At 43.5% G+C, this 21,438-nt stretch overlaps 1 protein-coding gene across 1 annotated transcript in view; it reads left to right on the top strand.

Annotated features, from left to right (window-relative positions):
- Positions 1-21,438, top strand: part of insrb (insulin receptor b) — a 113,710-nt gene that overhangs the window by 35,664 nt on the left and 56,608 nt on the right. The window contains exon 2 of the mRNA XM_054790165.1: positions 1,626-2,174. Coding sequence (XP_054646140.1) covers positions 1,626-2,174 — 549 coding nt within the window. The remainder of the gene's footprint in view (positions 1-1,625; positions 2,175-21,438) is intronic.

Consider the following 21,438-nt stretch of genomic DNA (forward strand, 5'->3'; position numbering starts at 1 on the left):
GCAACTGAGGTAAAGGGGAGTGCACTACTTGGCTGCAACCAGCAGAGGCGCTGGTCATTCATTCGGGCGTAATAGCACAATCCAAATGGTTCAGCCGGCCCAGCGTTCCGCCCTCGGCCCGAACCAAGTCTGCCGTCGAGCTAAAAGCCCGGCCTGTCAAGTCCACATCCAGCGCGACTCTTAAGGCTGGCTGGCACCCGTTACACAAAGAACATCATCATCATCATATCTGCTATCCCCATCCATAAAGACTTCCACCATCGCACCACGGCTGCAGGCATTCTCTGTTCAGTGCAATCATGGCACGGAAACAGGAGTTTAGAACATGCATGGAGAGATTCTCTCATCCCGTTAAGAATTCTTAATAAACAACAATATGTTAACTTTCCCCATATTTGATCAAGGAAATGTAGTCAAATGCTTATCGCTATTATCCACACCACTCTTACTACTTTGGCAAATAAACAATGCTTGTTGACTTAAGCACATTTGCCCTTTTGGCAAGGTGAACAAGTTCAAATAGGTCCCCACACATCATTCACACACAGTTTTAGCTCCATCTATAAAAGCAGGGGTGCACGGCAACTACAGCATGAGGTCATACCGATAAACCTGATAACATTGAGAGCTCCAATAACCGATAATTTAAAAAAAACTCTCCAATGAGGCGAGGTTGCCTGTTCTGTGTGGGTGAGCAAATCAAGTGCTCCTTTTCCCTCCTGCCTGCCTGTGATGTTAACGGCCTGTCGCAACTGAGCTCACTTGTACACAAACGTTCACTTTAAGAGACATTTCGCATTAGGGTTGGGCGATACCGACCTTAGCATGTATCACGATACTTTTTGGATGTATCACGATATGTCGATATAATTAAATTCAGCGGAGTGTTGTATAAAAAGATCCAAACCTTAACCCATATAATTAAAAAGAATGTTATTAAAAGTAAACTTATATGGCACTGTGTAGAGCAGGGGTCTCAAACTCAATGTACGTACAGTACGTGGGGGCTGCTGGAGATAGGGTCTGGGTGGGGCTGGGCCACATGAAGTATTGGGAATCGGGCTGGCAATCTCAGCGTACCCCACAATACGGCATGATACGCCATGCATGGCTCACGATACAGTGATAGAGTGAACCAAAAAAATTAATAATTTCATAGTTTGTATTTCGCTGCTTTCAGCTGAAACGCCACATTGCAACCACGCCTGGGGCTTGTTGTGTCGCTGCGTTTAAAAAGTGCAAAAGGTTTGCCGGGGACCTCCATGGTACCAGACCGGCTGCTCGGAGCGTGTGCACGAATACAGTGCACCTTGCTGGGCCACGCCAGGTGGCTCCCTCCCCTCTATACTGTGGTTCTCCTGATAGTAGTGATGTGGTAGTAGTAATGTCATCATATTCGATTAGGACAAATCAACAGGTACACCTGGCCCAATCCTAATTAGTTCCGGTATTTCTTACCTCCAGGCGTGCACAAACAGTTAAATCTAAATTTCGAAAAGTAGATGTAAAAAAAGTTCGGTATCATATCGGTCTTGAGAAGCAGAAAGTTATCGGTATCTGTTTGGGGAAAAAAGATATCATGCATCTCCACTAACTAAGAATGTGTGTCATCTCTGTCGTTTCAGTTTGTCAAAGCAAGGACATCCGCAACAATGTGACCAACCTGCAGACGCTGGAGAACTGCACCATCATCGAGGGCCACCTGAAGATCCTGCTCATGTTCAAGACCAAGACCGAGGACTTCCGGGGCCTCAGCTTCCCGAAGCTGCGGGTAGTAACCGACTACATGCTGCTCTTCCGCGTCTACGGCCTGGATTCCCTCACCGATCTCTTCCCCAACCTGACGGTGATCCGCGGCAACAACCTCTTCTTCAACTACGCCCTTGTGATTTACGAGATGCTGCAGTTGAAGGAGGTGGGCCTTCACAGCCTCATGAATATCACCAGGGGGGCGGTGAGGATAGAGAAGAACCCGGACCTCTGCTACCTGGCCACTCTGGACTGGTCCAAGATCTTGGACTCGGTGGAGGACAACTACATCGTAGAAAACAAGAACGACCGGGAGTGTGGCGACGTATGTCCCGGCACGGCCCAAGGTCAGACCATCTGCCCGCAGAACACCATCAACGGTCACTTCAGGGGACGATGCTGGTCCCAGAACCACTGCCAGAGAAGTAAGTGCATTCCTGAAATGTTCTCCTAAGAAGAGCTGTGGCTTTCAAAGTGTGGGTGGAGGTGCAGCAGCATAAGAAAAATAATGAAAAAAATAGGGGTGTGTCCCCATCCAACTTTTTTACTTTTTTACTTCCCATCAGATTACGATTATGCTGCCTTGAATATCGGCCGATATCAATCCCGTATCAGCACAGATCACACATACTTTTATTACTGGTTTAGTAGCGTGGAATGTCAGGAAAGACATGATGAAGTGATATTTCTCAGATGTACAGTGGTGACGTGGTTAACATCACTCATCCGTTCCGACTCAAACCAAAATGGACCCTAACCAAAGCAAATTTTCCCATAGAAAATAATGTAAATCCAGTTGATCTGTTCCAGACGCCCAAAAATGTGACCACAGAACACATTTTATAGACAGCAGTGTTTTACATGCAGAAAATGATGCAAACATAATTACAAATGAATGGACAACTGAATATTTAACATCACTTTTAACTAGTTTTGTTGGGAAAACCCCCCCACAAAACTGTCAATTAACAAAATAACTGCAAAAATTTGATTTGCAAAAATGTAAAAAATATATCAAGCTAAATATCAAGGTTCTAGAACCAATAAACATTCACCTTAGAGTTTAATATGGAAAATGGAAAAAAAAACCAACAACAACCGTGGAAGTGTGCCGGCAAGGATACGTGTGCTGTGTTTGACTCCGGCTGCAGTGACCATGTTTCGGTGAGTTTGAATGCCTATGTTTTGTTGTTGGAAGCAGAAAATGCGTGTTATGGACGTAAAATGAGACAGGCAGAAACACCGCGTGTCACCCTCAATATGCTGTTACGTGGGAACCGATTATGTGTGTGCATCGCAGCCGATGACGGAGCCACCTCTGAGTCATACCTCTGAAATGACGACGGACTTTAAGCTGTAAAATTCTGAGGTCTTGCACCCTTGTCTCCATACGGTCCATTGCCTTTCTCTTTTGTGTGATCCATGTGTTTTGTTACGTCATGTCTCTCTCTCTAGCGCAGCAAATCCGATATAAAGAAATGCAGTTGCTCTAAAATGGCCGCCGATCACGTGCAAGTATCACGAGATTTTGTCTTCGGTGCGTGATTCCAAGATGGCTGCGTAAGTAAACGGTATTTTAGACTCTAAACAAGTGGGTGAACGCAAGCCAAGGCAAAATTTCAGCAAAACATTTGGATGTTAACTGAAAAGCGCGCTAACCGGGGCGGACGTTAACCGAGGTACCCCTAACAATACCCAAATGACCGTCGTGATTGATGTAGAGCGCTTGTGGAGTCCATCATGCGAGACGCGTAACGTGTCAATGGATAGAAAGCAATGGGTTTGTTCATTGCGGCTTGAGTTGGGCCCTCTGATTAGCATCTATTGACTGGAGCGTGTGTGTCAGAGGAAGTGATTCATAATTACAGGTCGGCCATCTTTTTGAAGTCTGAAATGACTCAGGCGTTATTGTTGAGTCAGGGATCTGCGCCGTCCAAGGTAGGCATTGTGGGAGAAAAACTGCAGCGAGAAGAGTCGGGACGGGGATAAACAGTATAGTACACATGTTTGTTGGTATTTTCTTTTGCCTTTTATTCCAAAAAAGGACTGCGGCTTTGCGCGGCAGCCTGTCAGCCTGCCAGAGAGCCGGCCGGCCAGTCAGTTGGCCAGCCAGTCTTTCCTCTCGTCGCATAAACACAGAGAATGGCGTCTATTGTAAGACACACGGAGAGAATGCTTATTATTTTTTCAAGGCGATTATAGCTTGTGTTGTTTTTTTTTTTATTTTTTCCCTCGTCCTTCTCTGTGTCTGAACAGAGGCTATGTTCAAAGCGTAACGACCACGGCCGTGTTTATACTTGAACTTCAACTGTCACAGCCCGCATATAATGTTAGCTGCTCACTCTCCTTCCAGAACTTTCTGCCGGGCAAAGAAAGTCAGACAGGAAGTTGACCTATTGCGTCCGTGCCCTTGCATTGTTAACATGTAGACATGTGGACATGCGGAACAGGACTCTTGCTTCAAAGACAAATAGCTGGGACCACTGACGGGCTGCTGGAGAGGGAAAGTGTGTGTGTGCGTGTGTGTGTGTGAAGGGGCATGAAGAATGTCAACTGATAAACACAAGCGTGTTTATGGTACGTCAAGCAATGCCTGTGCTTGTGCGTTCATGTCTCCTTTGCCTTGGATAGGCTAGCACAGGAGGTATGATGGATGTCATGTGACGGCACCATTGGAGTTGAAGCTGGAGCCATTTCTAGAATATGATGCAAGGATGTCTGCCCCTGCTGCAGGGGACTGTGTGTGTGTGTGTGTGTGTGTGTGTGTGTGTGTGTGTGTGTGTGTGTGTGTGTGTGTGTGTGTGTGTGGCTACACAGGTATAATAACGCTCCACTTATTGTAAATGTTTATGGATGTCGGTGTACATGTGTGTTCATGTCCCCAATGGATATTAGAGCTTTAAATGACATTTGCGGCGCCCCCTATAGGTTTTACTCAAAATCCTATGGAATACATGCTGGCATACACGTAATACAGATGTCGTGAAAGTTTTGTCATCATTAGACAAATACTCAGTGACTTTTGGACAGTTAGTTGCCCCGCCTGAGACATTTGACTTGATGGCTGCCATGTTCTTTAGCCGATCTTGCTCAAATAGAAAACGCCTGTGTTTGTCATTCCTCTAAAGGTGCGTACCAAATTTTGTGGTGAGTCGACTAAACACCCTAAAGCACGGGTGTCAAAGTCAAGGCCCCCGGAGCCAAGTTTGGCCCGCCACATCCTTTTATGTGGGCCACGAAAGAATGGAGATAATACACATCAAAACCACAATTATTTTAAAATTATTTTTCATAAACACTAGATTCCCAACTAACGAACACAATTGGTTCCAGACGACCGTTCGTAAGTCGATTTATTCTTAAGTCGAACAAAAGGTAATATTACCAATGATATAGGTACTACATGTACATGTGTACATATACAGTATATGTGTATGTATGTAAATATGAGTTTGGATGCAGTAGTAATATTAAACCAGGATAATTAATGATATATGATATATAAAATGATATAATAATACGTAATGATAAATGTTATTTACCTTTGAAGAGGAGTGGTCGAGCATACGTAGTTGGTGGTAGTTGTGGACGAGGAGGAGTTATTGAAAAAAGGACAAATCGTCGTCGTCGGTAGACTTCTAAAATAGGTAATTCAGGGGAAATTACTGAGGTGGAAGGAATTGGCGACGAAGGTGCAGGAGCAGCAGATCTACGTTTGAAGAAGCTTTCAATGGAAGTTTGTATGGTCTTCCTTTTCTTCTCCTCCTAGATGATACGGTAGCACTGTAGAGCGCCATTTTCCAACAAATTCAAATGACAAAATAGCGCAATTTTCGACAAAATACATGAAAATATAGACCAGCCAGAGAACATTCGTATCTCCGAATGTTCGCAAGTCGGATGTTCGTAAGCAGAGAACCCAGTGTATATACATTTTTTAAATTGATTTAATTATTTAAAAAAACAAAAAAAATCCAAAAGACACTTAAAGGGTCTTTGACATGTTTCATCAACTTAAATATGCTATATATTGCTTGTAATTATGTTCTACATTGTTCTACCTTTGAACGTGAACGGTAAATTCACAAAAATTACATTTATAGTTCATGACGCCAGCCATGATAAACTAGCTCTTGCAGCTCAGCCTCATTTCCGGAAGTGGCCTCGTTGGGGTACTATCACTCGGGTAAACAAACATAGCAGTGTACGCGACAGAGGATGTTTACAGTACAGTGATTATAGCCAAGATTTGAGCCATGTGTCAATAGTTTTCAAGAAGAGAAGAAGGGAGAAACATTTGGAGATGTTTATATAACATGTTTAATACTTTACAACCTTGTCGCTATCGTGGAATAGTGTTTAGAAGACATTATGTAAAAAAGACATGACTCTCTTCTGTGCCAACTTTGACGCAGTTTTTTTTATAATCCTGTGTACTGGCAGAATAGCATCCCTTTTTCAAAATGCGTTTATACCAAATGCTTCTTGTAAAGGTGTTCCTTCGAAGCAGTAATCAGTGAAACGATCACTGCAAAGGAGAGAAGTCGAGGTGGGCGTCCATCTGTCTCTCGTTCTCTGCACTTGCTCCGTCCATTGTTGTCTTAAAACTTCCTCTTTTGGAAAAGAAAACAAACTTAGAGTATCACTCGGGGACTGTGAACATCCAGCAGCAACACGGTATTTTGGCACGACTACTATTTTGGTGAAAATGATCCTGAACCAAGTCGACCATCTACCTCTGAGAAGCGTTTGTTTACTCTGCTTTAGCTGAGATGTGTCACCCCGATGATGTCACTTCCGGAAATGAGGCTAAGCTGCGAGAACTATAAATGAACTATAAATGTAATTTTTGGAAATGTAATGTTTGCTTTCAAAAATGGAACATAATTGCAAACAACATAGATCAACTTTGCTTAAATATGTTATATCATGTCAGGGACCCTTCAATCGTTCTTTCTTCTGTCAATTTTGACAGAAAATTAGTACTGCATGCAGTTGGAATTTATATTTTTGCTGTCAAACCCCATTTAAAATGAATTATACAATAGTTGTACACTCACATTTCTTCTCAAATGTCTTATTTCAATGTAAATTTGTTGGTAAAACAATCCAGAATGAAAACCATAGTAGTTTTATAACAGCGCCACCACGTGGCGTATTTGTCGGCATCGTAACAGCGCAGGCAGCACCGCAGGGGGTGCGCATTTAATGCTGGCTTCATGTTAAATTTTGTTGGCATTAAGTTTTAATTGTGCTGTAAAAGCTGTAAACCTCAGGGACACACCATAATTCATGAGTGTTTTCTGCTTAATTTTTAAAAAATGAGTCTCTCATGGACCATTTGCTTGGTTTGAATGAATTTAATCAAATGCTCTTCTGTAGTGTGCTTCTTATGAGTGGTTTTAGGTTGTGAAGTCTTGCTGGTTCATCTTGCCATCGTTGTGGCTTTATATTAAGAAGTAGCTGATTAGGTCTTTCTTCCTCACAACAATATTTCATAATTTATTGCGTTTGGATGGGAATTTCCTAGCGGGTCAGGCTTTTAAAGATGAAGGCACAGATTTATATAACACTCACAGATAAGCCAATCAGAGAAGACAGACTCTGCTGTTTGGATAAAAGTTTGTCTGCTGTTGGGGCCTGGCGCAACATGTTCAGCCTCACACACTCTGCATGCTTGCACAACTCTCTCTCACACACACATGCACACACACACACACACACACACACACAAGCAGGAGTAGAGAATGTGTTTCAGGTCAAAGTGAACTTGTTTTCCATCTCACACAAACACACTGTCGTCTTCATCAAAGTGTCACTCTATCCCCTCTGAAAAAGCCAACAACAAGATGGCGGCGCGCACACACGCAGTGGCTCAGTGTTCTGTCTAACAAGCGGCAGAGAGTTTGCATTTGTGTGTGTTTTTTGTGTAATTGTCTGCGTTCTTAAGGCAGACAAAACTGAGGCCTTGTCCACAAGGCATCACTCGTGACATTTTTTTTTTTTTGTCGGGTTGAATAAAAACTCGTGTCGACACACTGCCGGATTAGTAAATTGTTGCGTCCAGACGGGAAAAGGATGTAATACGCAAGGCGCACTTACGTGTGACGCTGTGAACAGACGGAACCACAAGAAACACCAAACCATAGAAGAAGAAAGAAGTCTTAAGTCTGTCGTCTTCGGCTTTGGAAGGCTCATCTAGAATGACGATGAAGCGGGGTTACTTCTGCAAGTCATTTTGGAGGATGAGACAACAAAATATCAGGAGAATGTCGAATGTCGGTTAGTCACGTCAGTCAAAATATTCAGATATTATGTTGGCTTGTCGTCAACATGACAGCGACGTGGTGGCGGTGGGTCCATCACATCAAGCCAGCATTTTCAGATTTTCCCGCTCGGGAAGAGCTGGGGCGGTGGGGTCTGCATGCAGTATGTACTGCATCAACAATGACCTCTGTCACCGATTCTGTTCAGAACCTTTTTGGACAGAATTTCAAGGCACAGCCAAGGGGGTTCAGTTTGGGGGCCTCAGGATCTGGTCTCTGCTATTTGCAGATGATGTGGTCCTGATGCACTCATCAGGCTGTGACCTCCAGCGTTTACTGGGGCGGTTTGCAGTGTGCACCTTCTGGGATGAGAGTCATCGCCTCCAAATCCGAGGCCGCGGTTCTCAGTCGGAAAAGCGTGGATTGCATCCATCCGGGTTGGGAGTGAGGACACGCCCCAGTTGTAGGAGTCCAAGTATCCCGGGGTCTTGTTCACGAGCAAAGGAAAGCTGCAGTAATGCGTTTGCTGTACCGGACCTCCGTCTCAATGCACCGCCAGACTATGTTCCACCCTCACCTGTGGTCATGAGCTTTGGGTCGTGACCAAAAGAATGAGATTGCCGATACAAGCGGCCAAAATGACTTTCCCCTCCAGTTGGCACACGATGATGATGATGATGCCTCAAAAAAAGCTTGCAACTTTCTGAAAAGCTTCTGCAGGGAGAAAACAAGCCAACTACATTCAACTGAGATATGATTTCAGATGCTCTTCTAAAGGTGCTGGATGACACAAGTTTACATAAACACAGCAGGCTGGGAGGGTAATTACAGGGAGTGTGTGTGTGATTGTTGGTAATTATATTGTGGTTTACCATAATTGTATTTGATAAAAACACTGATATAAATCCTCGCTATTAGTATTTAAGGAAGTTCAATCTGCAATCCCACAAACACAGGACATGCTGAAACACAGTGTGTGTTAGCTCATTGCAAGAAGAAAAATAAATACAGGAACAAGATTTTCCACCCTCTTTCTCTCCTTTGGATGACATCACGGTGCCCCCATGCTTTCTTATACCAAATATCGTACGTGCCATGGAGGTCTGGACCCCAGATGCAGAGAGGTGTGAGGCCCAAAACAGTTATGGGCCTGGGTCAAAACGGAAAAGTATTTCATGGTTTCAGATAGGCCTGTCATCGTAATTGATAAAGCCATTAATCTAACGATTAAAAAAAACAAAAAACAGGTTGATAATTATGACACCCTTGATAAATGGACACGTGCATGCATGCGTGTGTGTTTCATCTGCTCGTTTCTCTGTACCACGCAGGCTGGATGACAGGAGGGTTCACTCTGCATCTGTCTGTGCGCATCGGTTCTATAGTGGAATGAACGGCGAGAGTGAACCCTCTGTCCTCTCATTCAGCCTCTTTGTGGAGGCGGGGCTACATAGTGAGCGGACACAGGATGTTAGCACCAACTTAGCCTCGTGAGAAAGCATGTGCTGACATGAGTGAAGGCACAGAAGCGATGGTTTCTAAGGCCCAGTGTGGGATTATTTTAGTAGTGACCAGGAAAAAGGGGATCACCACCAACTTGTGCCGAGACACGAAGCGGCAAAAACAATCCTCGTAGTCCCGCGGAACAACAGTATGTGGGCACCGCACCACCCTGGGAGAAAGTGCCAGCCAGGCTTTGAGCTTCACCGGTTTGACACCCCGTGCCCCCCGGCATCTACGTTTTCCTGGGAAGCGACGGCTCCTCCTGCAGCAGGGACTCCGGCACGTCAGCCAGGTAAGAGGGACGCTCCCCGTACTCTTTTTTTGCTCAGGCGGCCACAATGTCATGGATTTTAAGTAATTCCTGGCAATCGTACACCAGCAGGGAGTTGAAGGTCCTCACAATAAAGGATAAAACAAAGATAAAACCAATCACAGTTAGCTGATAGAAGCGGCGAGCCAGACACACTGGCTTATATTGCGCCATATAATTCATGAAAAATGGTCTCCGAATGTCGATAATATGTAGTATCGACGTTAATTTGTAGTACAATTATTGACAAGCTAAATTAGTTATAGTATATATCCTCACAGACTGCATTCTGGTTGACCTGAAATGGCTTCCAGAGTGGGAAAATCTGAAAACGCCAGCCTGTCTTTTCTGTGTAGGCAAACGACCCGCTACTTTGTGAAAACGAACCAGAAGTGAGCTTTGACAACAGGCTAGGATGATATCTGAATATTTCGATACTGGCATGACTCACCCCAGTCGACATTCTCCTGATATTTTGTTATCTCAAACTCCAAAATGACTGACAGAAGTATGGTATTTTATGGACTAAATGGGGAATAAAATGGAGAACAACAGGCTAAATAGGCGTCTGTTTAGGTAACGTGAATAGGTGGTATGTTAACACTCATTCAGATAACTATAGCCTAAAAAACATATCTACTTTACTAGCAGCTTGTAATCTGCAGAATATGATTTTTTGTGTTCCGTCTTTCTCAGTTGTCTATAAGTTCAGCGGATACGTGCGGACGAGCCTTGAGCGCCCTCACGTGGCAGTCAGTGTGGAAAAAAACATATATAAATCGCAGCACTGGCCAAATCATGAAAAAAAGTGTGATTTATAGTCCGGAAAATGGGGTCATTCCACTTTGTCGTTCGTCTAGATGAGCCTTGGGAAGCGGAAGACGTCTTTGGACTTTGTGGTTCCATCTGTGTGTACGTTTACAGCGCCACACGTACAGTAGGTGTGCCTGGTGTATTACATCCCCATCCTGCTATTTACTAATCCGGCACAGTGTGGACACAAAAACAAATCCTTGGAACGTGTCCATGTGGACAGGACCACCGTCTCTTCAATGAGACTCACACATAGGATTCGGTTTTGGATGAATGTTTTTGGCTGTTGTCTCTTACTGCTTGTGGACGGACCAATCAGCCGTCTTGGCTTTCCAAATCTGGCCATACTTGGTTTGACGAGAGTACTACGCCGTTTGCAGACATGGAAGATCAGGATATTCTTTTAGGCTGTTACCTCCAGCCTTCTTTCCTTCTAGCTTTCTGCTAACATCAGTTTTTGCACGCTGTCTTGTCTCTTTCATATTGTCGCAACATGAGGTCTTTTGTTTTTTTTTTTTTGACAAATTCAATACGGCTTTGTTGGGTTTCCTTTTGATATGCAGAACATTTGGCTTTAGAACCACATTTCAGTTGCCTCTAATTTTCTCAGTGGTCGATTGCACCCAATAGAATATTAAAAATACCCTTTTGGATCATAAAACCCGAAGGACTTGTTTGGTGCGCACGTTTGCTTATTAGCGTCCTCAGGCGTTGTTGTCGTCTTCTCCTGCCTTGGCTGGTAAACCAGACCAGGGGGGTCCAAATGTTATTCCAGCAAGGTCCACATGGTGAAAAATGAAAGGATGCAACTTTGCCACATTGATATTTTTTAAAGCAACACATGCAGAAATGTTAAGAAGTTGTTTATACTTCAAGAAAAAAAATGCATCTCAGCTTTGTGATAGGGGCGAAAAAGGCTGTTATGACTATCAACTTCACTCTTCGCTCTTTTCCCCCCATTTTTGGTGATTTTTTTTCTTTTTTTTTGTTTTCCAAGGATTTCAACTTTCTTCTTAAATCATCTTTGTAAATGTTCTTGTAATCTAATGACTTCATTTCCATAATATTAGCACTTTTTCCCCCAAACACATTTTCCAGAAATTACTACTTTATTTTGTTTTTTCATTTTCACAATATTATGACTTTTAAGAAAATAGCATAATTTTTTGTCATTCATATTTCAACTCTATACTTCTAAAATTATTATTTTTCCTCATAATATTAGTTTATTAAAGTTTATTTTATAACTTTTTCTTGTTAGAATAAGACTTTTTCCTTTGTAATATTTTTACTTTATTCCCATAAAATTGCAGCTGCCCCCCCCCATTTCAACTTCCTTCTTGTAATGATGACTTTATTCCCATAACATTTTGACTTTACTCTCATAACATCATAACTTTTTCCACAACCTAATTTTCCAAAAACAACAACTTTTTGTTTTGTTTGTTTCTCATAATATTACAAAAAAAAAGACAAATTTATATGTTGTTTGCGCTGGTGATGACAACTGCACGCTAATGGGTGTCACTTTTAGAGCAGTTTTAAGCCATAAAAACGTCCACAAGGTGGCAGAGGTTCATTTGATAAGAGCTCGGCGTGGATCCTTTGCATGTAAAAACACACTCGACAGCAAGGAGGAAGTGGTCGAGCGTGGAGGAGTGTAGCGTGCAGAAGGTTACGCATTGTAGGGTAACTAACGCATGCGCACGCAAAAGTGAAAATTGTAAATAGTTCATGGTGTTATATTTGTAAATAAATTGTTATTTTGGTGCAAAACAACCCTTTTTTGTGATGTTTATGTTGTGGTATAGTTGTTTAGATATTTGAGATGTCACAAAAGCAAAAATATTTGTGTCAAAGTGAAAGTTATGCTTGAAATGTATCTTTTCACAAAAAGCCGCTTTCTCCCTTTTTTAGTCAGGAACTGATATTTTCCTGAAACTTACCTATGTTCTACTGCTGATTACTAAAGAACGGAAAAAGGTAGAAACAAAGTTTTTCTTCTGATGAAAGAGGGGAGTGTAATGTTTCTTTTGGTAGGTTCCATGTTTATATAACCATACAACACAATATTCTGTGTGCCTTGGAAGATCAGTCAAAATCGTTAAATGGCTGCTACTGAAATTACTGAAAATGGCTAGGATGGAATGAGTTAATGTTTTTACTTTAGTCTTGTAAAATCACTGTTGATTTTTCCATTTAAGCTGTTTTTTTTGTTTTTTTAAAAAAGTTTTCTAGGTAAATTATATTTTTTGAATGTGCCACGGGCCGCAAATGGCCGCTGTGATGGTCTGAAATGCACGTCGGCGCCCATCTTCCTCTGGTTTCTGACCACTGACGCCAGCACGCGTGTCTTGTATGCTGCTCCATCGCGACAATTGCAGCGCCTTTGGGTGCTTGCCTTACGTCAACACGCATACGCTCAGTGGCTGGTGTTTGTATCTTTTAAAGCGAAAGAAGAGAGAGAGAACTTGTAGCAGCCTGTTTGTCCTCTGGGACCACATTGAGCGTCCTTAATTAGCTTTGATAAGCCAGCGTCACACCGTATGCACATCCTTCTTAGCGTGTGAATTTCACCGCACCCGCTCTGTCAGTCGCAGGCACCCCTAGGGGATCTGGAAAACGTTCTCCTCCAGCTCATCAATGGACCGGCACGCCCACATCCTGCTCTGCAAAGACACAGACAACACTACACACCGGCGCACGGAGCCAAGTGGAACACAAACGTACGCACGAGCCTAAGTAGAGCACTTTGGCCGTTCTGACGAGGGATTGGCCGCTCGTGGGGATGTGAGGAGCCTATCATGTTGAGAGGATGAGAGTGTCTGAGGACACAATGAGTGGGAACAAGCCTTCCCTCATCTGTCATGTCTTTTTGTTGGAACTAACACTGGTTTAACATGTGCTACATTAGCAGACAGGCATTAAACATCGCTCCCCCATGAGCGTAATCCATGCTGGTTTATTTATGTTCACAGGCTACTCTACTCATCTGCGTAAATATTGGAGCTGTTGAGGAAAAGCTTGTCGGCAGCCAAGTGCTTGCTACAGTGTGGGATGTCTGTAAGGACTTCCTCATTACTTCCTGCCTTTGTCCAGAGCACATCCTACTGCTGGGCTGCACAACAGGGCCCGAGGGGAAGGCTAATGGGCAACGAGTGGGAGGCGGAGGGATATTACTTACATATGAGAGACGGTGAAAGCAAAGATAACTGCTTGGCAGTTGCCCATTCACAAAAACGCCCCGGCTCAGACGGAAACATTTGCTTGGGCCCTTGTTTTGCCGGCTTAACTCAAGCGCACACAAGCCTTCCTTCCGGTCGTCTGGATTTCATGCCGCTCACCTTGAGGTCATTTCAATAAGAGAGGCAGGGATGTTGCGTAAAGTGAATGTAATGTGACCGTCTCCTTCCGGTCTGGACATCCACACACCATGGACAGATTAAAACTGTCAATAAAATAATGTCAATAAAAAGACCACAAGGATCAACAATTACAGCATACTTTCTAAACAGTCCTGTTCAGAGAAGCCAGTTTTGGTGGGGGTATTGTGTGTTCCGTTTTATTTCTACTTGGGAAGTCAAAACATTAGCATAATAGTATTTTACACATATACAAACCCTTAGCACTATTATGCTATACTAACATGTTAACATTGTAACGTTAGCATAATAGCATTTTTGGCCATTTTCATAGCTAGACATATATATAGACACCTAGTATGCTAACATGTAGAATAATAGCGCTAATGTTCAGATGTTAGCACTGCTAGCGTGCTAACATTAGCATAGTAACATTTTTAGCCATTTTCATAGCTAGATGCTTATATAAACACTTACCACTATTATGCTAGGTGTTACCATGCTAACATTAGCATGTTAGCATTGCTAGCATGTTAGCATAGCAGCATTTATAGTGTTTTCATAGGTAGACTTAGCACTATTATGCCAGGTGTTAGCATGTTAACTTTGCTAGCATGCTAACATTGGCATAGTAGCACTTTTAGCCATTTTTACAGGTAGACTACTATATAAACACTTAACACTATCATGCTAGGTGTTAGCATGTATGCCGCTTGGCGGAGGTCTGCGCTCTGAGTGCTTTTCTAGTTTTCCATGCTTTTGTGGTCCTTTTGTGGAAAGGACCCAAAAACTGGTTCGGTACAGATCCGTTATTCAGGTAAAACTAATTTCTTACAGCGTGGTGGGTGTTAAAGTTGCAGTCCAACATGAACTCGAAGCGGAACAGGTCCAGTTGTGGCCTGCGTGATCTTATTGGCTTAGCACAGCTACTAGTATGTTCTGGACTTGGAATATGCGAGGCTTATGCTTCATCACATTCTTAGCATTTCATGGGCTGCTTTGAGGTGGGACGGCAGCTCAGCTGAAGGGTGGGATGTTTGGACCTCTCAAATTCTCAAGAAGTGTGTTACATCACCTTCATGGGAAAATGTGCCGTTTCCCACAGGTTGAGCAATTGTTTGAGAAGGCGTGTGTGGGATGTCCACTCCTTGCTCATCTGACAAATCATGTTTGGAAAAAGATGGTGATGTTTTCCACGTATTATTATTTATCTCCTGCTGCTCTCTGCACGCTGCAGCCAAGACAGCTCAGACTTTAGTCTTCCAAACATGCCGGCGCTCAGATCGCTCTCGACCGTCAGTGCTGGAAATCCACGTTGTTTCTAAGTTTGACTTTCCTCAGTTGAATCCTCGTGTGACCTCTCCTTCCTTGAAGTTTCATCCAAGCCCCAAGTTTTTCTTTTTTCCCCGCACATCTCTGTCCAGACCCGACTGACTTCGCTGAAAGTTGGTTCTTTTCCTTGAACTGTTGAACAGGTTTTTCTCCAAAATGGTACATTCTGTCATTCTCAGCCTTTTATGTCCCTGGAGCACGTAGAGTTCCCAGTATTCCCAGTACGCGGGGTGAAATCACCCTTCCTGTTTTGGCCCTATTTGTCACTTATGCGTTTTAGGTTGGGGGTCGGGGTGGGCGTTGGAGGGATAAATGCAGACGAGTGTTAGTGGGAGAATGTGACCCTCGGTTGACCCGCTCAGGTCAAGGGTGTGCACGTAGAGAATGAGGATGAAGGAGGGCCGTGGGGCTGTGGGGTCATAAACCCAGTGCCATTTACTTGCCTAACTACACTGCAAAAACAAGCCCAAATTATCTCCAAATGTGGAACATTTTCTTATTTCAAGCAAATATTCTCCCAATGGGGTAAGCAAAATTTGCTTATAGCTACAATATCTTTCTTGTGACTTTTAAGAATATAACCAGAAAGGCAATAATGCGCTTAGAAGATCCATAAATTGAGATAAAATTGGCTTTTATGAGGCTGGATTTAAGCAAACAACCATTAACTCATTCAATCCCAGCCATTTTCAAAAGGCAGCCCCCGAGTGGCGGCCATTTTAGACGATGTTGACTGATCTTCCAAGGCACACAGAATATTGTGTTGTATGGTTATACAAACATGGAACCTACCAAAACAAACATTACACTCCCCTCTTTCATCAGAAAAAAAAAGTCTGTTTCTACCTTTTTCCGTTCTTTAGTAATCAGCAGTAGAACATAGGTAAGTTTTAGGAAAATAGCAGTTCCCAACTAAAAAAGGGAGAAAAAGCAGCTTTATGTGAAAAGATACATTTCAAGCATAACTTTCACTTTGACACAAATATTTTGTGCTTTTTATGGCAGCTCAAATATCTAAACAACTATACCACAACATAAACAACACAAGAAAGGCGCTGTTTTACATCAAAACAACCATTTATTTACAAATATAACACAATGAATTAGTTACAATTTTCACATTTGGGACTGAACCAAATGTGTGCATGAGTGTGCACGCGTGTGCACGTGTTAAATTACCCTACAATGCGTAGCCTTCTGCACGTTACACTCCTCCACGCTCTACCACTTCCTCCTCCCTGCCATGTGTGATTAACGTGATCGCCACCGAGCTTTTATCAAATGCACTTCTGCCACCTTGTGGCCGTTTTTATGGCTTAAAAGTGCTCCAAAGTGAAATGCACGAGTGCAGAGGTGCGTCATCACCTCTTTTTGCCTCTCGCGCAAAAAAACTTGTAAAAGACGTATAAATACGTTGTTGGGATCGGGTGTTCGGGATTTTACAAGACGCGTCTTTGGCATTGATGAGTTAGGCCTGTCACGATAACCAAATTTTGCTGGCCGATAATTGTCCTACAAATGATTGCAGATAAACAATACTATATAACACATAACAACGGGATTTTAGACCATTTATACATGAGCGTAATGATATTAGTAGAGTACACCAAAATAATAAAATAAACAAGACAAAAACACCCTGATGAAAAGAAGTGTCTTTTTTAGCAAAAATCTTAGTCAATCACAATGTTTCTGATTTTGAATCAGAAACATTCGTTATTGTCTGAATATTGGGGGGGGGGGGGGGAGGAAGGTGAAATAACCCTGAAGTGGCCTCATCTGCGTATGCAATTCTGTTTGCGTCCAATGAGGTTTAACGTTTGGTCCAAGTACGTAACAAATGCGTTTGGTGCACAATGAGGTGTTACACTTGGCCAATCACAGCAGCTGAAACGTAGGTTGCAGAGTTTCGTATTATTGATTTCATTGTCTTTGTCACAAACCTTTTCATGTCACAAAATGGCGATGCGCAAACGGGCTGAAATTGCCATCAGGTGGTGTTTTACACACAACAAGCACGCACGCACGTGTCAATTTATCACGGCCGGCAAAATGACGGAGTTAAACAATTTATTGATTATCGTGACAGGCCTACCGTTTGATATTTTTACCCTTCAAATCCACGTCTAAAGTTTTTAACATGCTAAAAACATTGGGTCCGGCCACAAGAATAGGATAGCAAACAGACCCGCTGTTCCTATGCTGCTGTTGTTGACGGAAGTGGGAAAGAAGTTCTGATAATGTTTAAAATGATCAAACTAAGGTAAAGGACTGCAAGTGTGACAGTTAATGCATGATCACAGCATGCATATAAAACCATAAAATGTTGTTAGGTTTTTTTTAAGAGGGCTATTTTTAGTGGAAATAGGTGGGTCCCATGGCGTGCATTGTCAGCTCCCTCATGCTAATTCGTTTTCTCTCTTTCGAACTCACAGAAAAGGGAAAGAAATATGTCTTCATGCTTCACATAAAGTGCATTTTTCCTTAAATTCAGGGGGCTAAGGGTCGGTACCGGAATCCGCTTTTTTATCCTTGCTGGCCTTAATATTCATGAAAATTGTCAATTTTCCTTTGCAAGCCCCTGCAGGTCTTTGATGGAGCTTCCACTTAAGAAGGATGCACTTGATCATCGATGTAGTTGAGTGCGTATATTGTGGACGTAAACTGCAGCTTGAGCGCTTTGTGGAGGCAGCCGGCCTCTCTCTCTCTCTGCCAGAACGCTCCTGTAGATGGAAAGTCATGTAAAATCATACATTCTATAAATTCCACGTGTCCCCTTCTCTACGCCACGGATATAAAAGGTGCCGTGATAAATACTTTCCTAAACGTGTGTGTGGTATTGGAGCGGTGACAGTTATAAGACTGCAGTAAAAATGGCTGTTCCACTCTCACAGTCATCTCTATCTGTGACTGCAGCCCAGGACAAGGCTGCAGTCACGCTCCGTCCGAGTCAAGCCGTCCCCTGTGCCCTTATGAGGAGATGGCGCTGCTAATTACTCTTGCACCGTAGTCAGGACGTCGAGCCGGACGGTTGTCGGGAAAAGCCCTGAAAACGGGTCACACACACACACACACACACACACGCGAGCGCGCGCGCAAACACGCACACTCGAGCCACGATCAAAACAACAAGATGAAGAAGTGAGGAAAAAAAATGCCTTTCATTGTCTTTCTTTTTCTTCTCTTCCCTGTTGCTCCACCTTATGGGAAAGATCCTCCCCTTTTGCCTTTTTTCCTTGGCTTTGTGCACCCCCCCCCACGCGCCCCCAGTTCCTTCCCACTTTGCACGCCGTGGTATGCAGACATGCAGGAATTTCTGGGCCTCAAAATGATAGACCAAACTTGTCAGCCCTGGCTCCTGTTACTAAAGATGGCTGCGTTTGTCCTGGGTTCCTCTGATTGGTGCGCGTGGAGCTCCTCTCCGTGTGATTGGTCATAACGTATTTGTCCATAGAGCCCATGCTCGCTGGCAGAAGTATGAGTTTCAGCTTTTGTGTTTGCCTACGACACACTATACTCACATTCACTGATCATCTGAGCGTATCTACGCCACAGGCAGGAGCTACAGTGAGACACATGACCAGATATCACACCTTGGGACTGGATGTACTCTAAGTGTACATGCAATCGGCAGCATGGTTTTCATGGATTGTCAAGTACAGGCAGGATATTTGATGCCGTTCATGTCCACATTTTGTGGCGTCAACGTCAGCCGCCGTGCACAAGTAGCAGCCTGTGCCTCTGCCCAGTGCAGTGCTTCCACGGAGTAATTGCGCATCAGACGTGCAAAACATCCTGTTGTGCCTCTACACGTGTGGAAATGGCGACTCCAGACTCATAGGAGGATATTTTCAGCTCCAGCGTGTGACTGCTGAAAGGAGAGCGATTGCCGAGTAAAAAGCCCTTTGAGTTACGTTGCTGCTTGGTGTTGAAAAGCACGCACACACACGTGGCTTGGGGTGGGGTGGGGGTGGGGGGGACAATTGGAAGAAGGGAATCATTGGACAGGGGTTGTTATATCTGAAATATGAAAACTCCCAATTTAATAATGATTTGGAGAAGGGATACCGCGATAGATCGGCCACCGAGTAGTATCGGCCAATTTCCGTAAAAAAACGGGTGATCGGCATATGCCCATAAATGCCTTTGAAAGCCAATCACAAAAACCCTTCGTGTGTGCTGTGTGACGTAGGGTTGCCAACACCCATGTTGCGCAGGCAACGGGAGCGCTTTGTCCCGCATTGCCGTGAGAATCAACACTAGTCTGTAAAACCTCAGTGGCTTCAGTTTGACTGCTTGCCACAGGCTACGCCATCCATGCCAGCGTGTTTGACCACTCCCTTATCAAAGCTGTTGCTGTTCCACTTGTCTTGCATCTTTGTTTTTCGAGATTTGCCTAGCTGTCACTGGCGGCAGCTAGGTAGTAGCTGGTATAGCTTCTGTTCTTAGGACTCCAAATGTGACTTTTTGCCACAGTGACATTTTCTTTTTAAGACAAACAAGCAATGCGGTTAGTTAGGAGCTCGTTTTTGTCCCACGAGGAAGTCATTCATGTGGTACGCAGTAACTTTTTCAAGTGTCACAGAACGATTTTGCTCTCTTGTTGTGATGATACTATTGATGTGTTGTCCTCCAAACACTATTTGTGTGTGGTTGTTTCATGAACATAAACACATAGTGTGTCCAGCCTTAGGATGGTCATCCTAAAACAGGGGTGATAGGACTCTTAGTAGTTTTATTAGAAGATGATGGCCACACTGTCTGAGTGGAGATGTGCTTGGTCAATAACGTAGTGTACAATTGAAGTGTTGGACCCCGCAACACTCTATTATTCTCTTTGAATGTAAGCAGGACACCAAACCTATCCAACTTCTATGTAGGTACAGAAAAGGCTCAAAAAACAAATGTCTTTACCGCTTATCCGGTTTTGGCTTGTGGGTCGATGGCGCCTATCCCAGCTGACTTGGGGCAGAGTCAGCTGACTTGGTACACCCTGGACTCGGTCTATCACAGGACAACCAATTCATCCATTGGTTGATTCATTATTGGCGTATCGTAACACTAACGCTGGTCATCCCTGCCGCTATCATGATGATTGAGCTTGGCTCCATTCTAACTTTGGGTTTGTCCATGTGACTAATTGTTGTAGGAGGCAGCACTCAGTCAAAATGTCATGTTGGCACCTCCTAATATGGATGGGAGATGACACTGAATGGCACCATGGCCCAGCCCTTAAATAGGCTATGAGCTAAGCAAGCTATTCTCTTACAAGTGTGTGTGTGTGTGTGTGTGTGTGCGCGCGCGCGTGTGTGTGTGTGTCTATCAGCAGGCAGTATGACGTCCAGCCAAGCTAATATTTATCATGCCTGTTCTCTCCAGGGTCTGACGTTTTGGGTCTTGTGATGGCATTGTTGCAACTAAAAAAGGCTGTACCTTTGACGTGCTGTACTCTGCTGTCCGTCAACAACACTCCCTCTCCCTGATGTTTGATTTGTGTGTTTATTTTTAGGGGTGAACGTCAATTATCGGATCGATATGAGGGAATTATGACATGCCGACAACCGATAATTGGGAAAAAAAAGGTCCAACCAGGCGGGATTACCCCTACCGTGCAGGAGAGCAAATCAAGCGCTCCTTTTTTCTCCTGCCTGTGACGTTAACGGCCTGTCGTAACTTCCCCTTTTACTTGTAAACCAACGTTCACTCTCTGAGGAAGACGTTTCACATGCTAATTGTTAAAGATCGCCTGATCTGATCCGATCAGGTACGGATCCTTTTTTTGTTTTCTTTTTAATAACAACCCTTTTGTTATAAACCTGAATTTGTGGAATGGAATATAGTTATAAAAATAGCTCTTCAAAGCATTCAAAATAATGCAAGCCAAGTATAACTGAGTGTACTTTTTGATTCCACAGCATGACCAACAATACTGTTTGGCTTTTGTAACAAACCTCTGTGTGTCAGGTGCCTAATCCAACAAAAGATAAAATTGGAGAAAATGGGCGTGCAAAATACTTTTAAGGTGGGACGAATCATTTGGCATGGTTATGGATCAATTTGTGGGGTGATTTTGAATATTCAACAACAATATTTCAACAAACTC

This window comes from Dunckerocampus dactyliophorus, chromosome 10 (assembly GCF_027744805.1).
Source record: "Dunckerocampus dactyliophorus isolate RoL2022-P2 chromosome 10, RoL_Ddac_1.1, whole genome shotgun sequence".
In the NCBI taxonomy this organism is placed as follows: Eukaryota; Metazoa; Chordata; class Actinopteri; order Syngnathiformes; family Syngnathidae; genus Dunckerocampus; species Dunckerocampus dactyliophorus.